Here is a 3945-nt window from a genome sequence, read left to right as displayed (position 1 = left end):
TATCTACTTTACTGATTAAAGATATGATGTACAATTGCTTGAAAATGACATGTACGTACATATTTATATGTCTGATAGCCCAATTTATTATCGATCGGCTCATTGTTGTAATGGAAATCTAGAAAAATGATGGAAAATATTGTCTATTACAACAATGTTAAACTAGGCCCATAATGCGTTCGGATGTCAGACCTGCATGTACACATCACTTGAAGATAAAAATTGAAGGATGCTTTTATGGCCTTGATATCCTCATTGCGATTGATGTTGTGCCTAAGGAATTCTAATTTTTTTAAAAACATATCTTGATAGGTAATCCATGACAAAACTAATTTCAACTTACTTTATAATCTATCTCAGACAGGGAAACCATAACCATAACAAAGCCATCGAAATAAAATAAAGTGAGACGGCTTCGCACATTGAGTAAATGCATGATTCGCAATTCAGTTTTTCAGACTTTTGGGCCGAAATTTGGTCTCTGCTCTGAATAACAAAGATAGATAGTAAGCAAGGAGTAGATTTCAGATCCAACACCTGTGACCTCGGATGACGAAAGTAGTTTCATGATGGATGGCGCGATCATCATCGGTAAAACACAGTAGCAAAAATTACCAGTTTTCAGATTTTTCTGATAGTCTAAAATTATATTGACATGATCGTGGATTACGATCTATTATTAGGTTTTGGAGTTTCCATGAAAGAGAATAATAAAGGGTTTCAATGTTGTCAGCTGGAAGACTGAAAACTGACAATTGTTGAAGTCTGAAATTGAAATCAGCCTATGGGCTGAAAATTTACTGGCCTGAATATATATTCAGTTATGAGGTTATACTAACAAGCTAAACTATTAAGGCCCCTTAGTTCCTTTCATCGTTAACATAATTTTTTCATCTAGACCAAACCTCTTGGAGAAACACCAGTAAAATGAACGCTACATACAATCCTTGGGAGAATGATAAATTTCTCTTGAACAGAATAAAAATCACAAAACAAAATCATGCATTTCTTTTAGTTTATTTACACAATTACAAAAATACACCAAACGTGTAGGTCAATTAATATTTTAAAAATCTTAATTTTTAATCTAATCCCTTTCATGCCACTGAGAAACACACACACACACACACACACACACACTTAAGTTAATTCCACCTGCTGCCTATGCCATTGAGAAGTGGCAAAAATGAAGAAATTTTTATTACCCAGTAGTCTCACACGGTGCGTCGAGCAAAAAGACGACCTATTTTACTTTTTAAAATCAGTGCGACATTCGTTCTCAATGCTATTCATGTTCTGTTTTATTGTTGGTCTTTTAGATTTTATGATAGGAAGATGATAGTGGAAAAGTTATAGATCTAAAGAAGCACCGAAGAAAAATAGGGAACAGAAGACTCCACGAGTAATCCATCAATGTGCCAGTTCTGACAATACCTTAAAGTACCATTCAGTCATAAGCAAAGGATCCTGCTATGAAATATAGATCTAGATAGAACGAAGCTGACGTCACTCAGGTCTTTGTTATTGCTTTTTGCCATCCGCGTTTTTGAGTAATTCTCACTAAACTGTATTAACCAGACTATAAACGTTCAAGATTACACATAGTTTTGTGTGTTGGTCCGTTATACTTCTGGATGGCCATGTTGTGAACTTCTTAGCCAAGTGCATACTATCTAAACACTCAAATGTTCACAAACTACAATGTACTCAAAACCAAGAAATGTAAAAGTACACAACACAGAGTTGATTTACAGAGAAAAAATAATAAAATATCTCAGTAAAAGGTTTATTACAGTTGGCTGTCTCCCTCCCAGCTGAGGATCCCTGTCAGAACTAAGGAAAAAAAATAAGCAAGGAATCTCAATCCAGAATAAAGGAATAAAGGCAGAGAGCAACATGGAAAGGGAAAGCATATGGGGAATAGAAGACACAGTGACCTCTCTAATCCCCATGGAAGATCTGCAGGCCCCACCCAGCAATACTCAATACAAGCCTTAGATAGGACAACTGGATAGTTAAATTGACTGTTTGAAGACATGGTATTCATTCTCTTTTCTTTTTAGCGTTTGCTACATAAAAATTCTATTGACAATATTTTGTAGATTAATGCATCAAACTGTTGAGTTTGCTAACAATTATATATAGAAAGAGATATATACATTTTTTGTGTGTGTGTGAGTGTGTACAGCCATTTTCTGTTTTGCCGACAATAAAATAATTTTAAGTGTCTTTTTCAAACTGTGATTGAAGTCTCCCCATACGCCTTTTTCAAATCTACAAAACTGACAAAAATATAGCAAGAATGTATACACAGCATTCTAATAAAACTATGTCAATCTCGTGATAGAAAAAAAATAGAAACATTTCAGAATCGTAAAAAATCTGAACACATTGGCGATTTGACTAGAGGTAACAATTTTTAAAAAATAAAAAACAAAATAATAAAAATTTTTTAAAAAGAACCCTCAACACTTGGAGCAAACAAATAAAAAGACATGTATATTAATATTGTTTAGGTTTTAGACAGGATCATACTGATATTTTAAAATATGAAATACACCAATGAATCCGTATTTGCAGGTATGATTGTCTAGCACAATTATAAGTTTGTTTCTAACATGTTTTTAATAGGCAATGTTTTACATTTGTGTGTGTGAGAGAGTATTTCCATTTCAACAGTGAGTCAACAACAATTTGGCTTGAGGCAGTTCTACATTAATAATATTAGAAAAGGCATGATTTTCCATCATCTTCCAGCTACAATTCAACCCCATGACTAAAACATTATAATCAACTATTGTTTCATGAGATTATTGAAATACAATAAAAATTGTATCTCCCAAAAACCAATTCTTGATGAATGAGACCATACACCAGCCCACGGATCCTTTTTTTTTCATCTAATAATTTCAGCGCCTAGGGAAGTAACATAATACACAGACATAAGACATAAGAAAGATCAAAGATTTAAAATGTCTCAACGTTTACAAAAACTCTTCAGTTATTAGCATCTTTTTAGAAAAGAAAGACAAAGGGGTCAGTTTAAAGAAAAAAAAAAAAAGAACAAAAGTTGATCTCAGCAACAATCCTCAACCTTGAAGTTACTCCAAGGCCATCCATAACCTCAGACACAATGAGAAAAAAAAAAGGGAAGTGCACTCAAATCTATTTTCCTCTTGGCAAAATGACAACTTATTGAATAAGTACCAATCTGATCTTGCTAATTTGGATGTTACATTACATTTCATGACTGTGGTTTGATGAAAGTTTACAATTACCAGAAAGATTTTAAAATGATTTGTATCGTTATGGAATAAATCAAAACAAGATTTTCAAAATACTTTTTCACATGCTTACTTGAGTTGAACTCATAAAATAAACAATTGATTAGTGATTGGTCAAAAGTGTTTTTTTTCAAAAGTTTTACAAGAAGACATTTGAGGTTGAAAGACTAATTTGCTAAGTGTTAAACCACATCAACAATATTTGTCTGAAAATAGTGAAAACCCAATCAATCAAAAACATTGTGTCATCAGCTAGCTTTGACCATTTCAGCATGCAGTCGCATCACAGCGGCCATGGACAGTTGAGGAAACATTCTTGCCAGCACAGGAAGGGGAGGGCATTCTGAAGGTATAAAGAGCCATAAAGTGTTAAGCAATTAAGTGGTAAGTGACACTTTGAAATGGTATAATCAGGGGTGAGAATGACTGGTCACTAAAAAAGGAAGAAATTTTTCAGCGCTTAGATCAAGAACCATCCATGCAAAAATAACCTATAAATTTAAATTTCATTAAAAGTTATTGTGATGCAATCCAAAATGTGTCTCCCAGCAATTTCTGACATCACTCGGAGGAATTTCAAAAACTGAAAGTGTAATTATAACATGGTGGTTGTAGTAATGGTAGTGGTAGGGATAATGATGTGGTGGTGGTGGTTGTAGTA

General features: G+C 33.6%; 1 protein-coding gene across 2 annotated transcripts in view; it reads right to left on the bottom strand.

Annotated features, from left to right (window-relative positions):
• Positions 1-1001: 1001 nt before the first annotated feature.
• The window catches only part of LOC144973191 (anaphase-promoting complex subunit 1-like), a 51689-nt gene continuing 48745 nt past the window's right edge, over positions 1002-3945 (bottom strand). For both annotated transcript variants that reach the window (XM_078915339.1, XM_078915348.1), the window contains exon 53: positions 1002-3627. In XM_078915339.1, coding sequence (XP_078771465.1) covers positions 3533-3627 — 95 coding nt within the window. In that variant the 3' untranslated portion in view covers positions 1002-3532. The remainder of the gene's footprint in view (positions 3628-3945) is intronic.

The sequence above is a fragment of the Berghia stephanieae genome, chromosome 1, assembly GCF_034508935.2.
Source record: "Berghia stephanieae isolate SIO BIC M18660-M18661 chromosome 1, UCSD_Bste_1.3, whole genome shotgun sequence".
NCBI classification, from domain to species: domain Eukaryota; kingdom Metazoa; phylum Mollusca; class Gastropoda; order Nudibranchia; family Aeolidiidae; genus Berghia; species Berghia stephanieae.
This window is presented reverse-complemented; position numbering and strand designations above follow the sequence as displayed.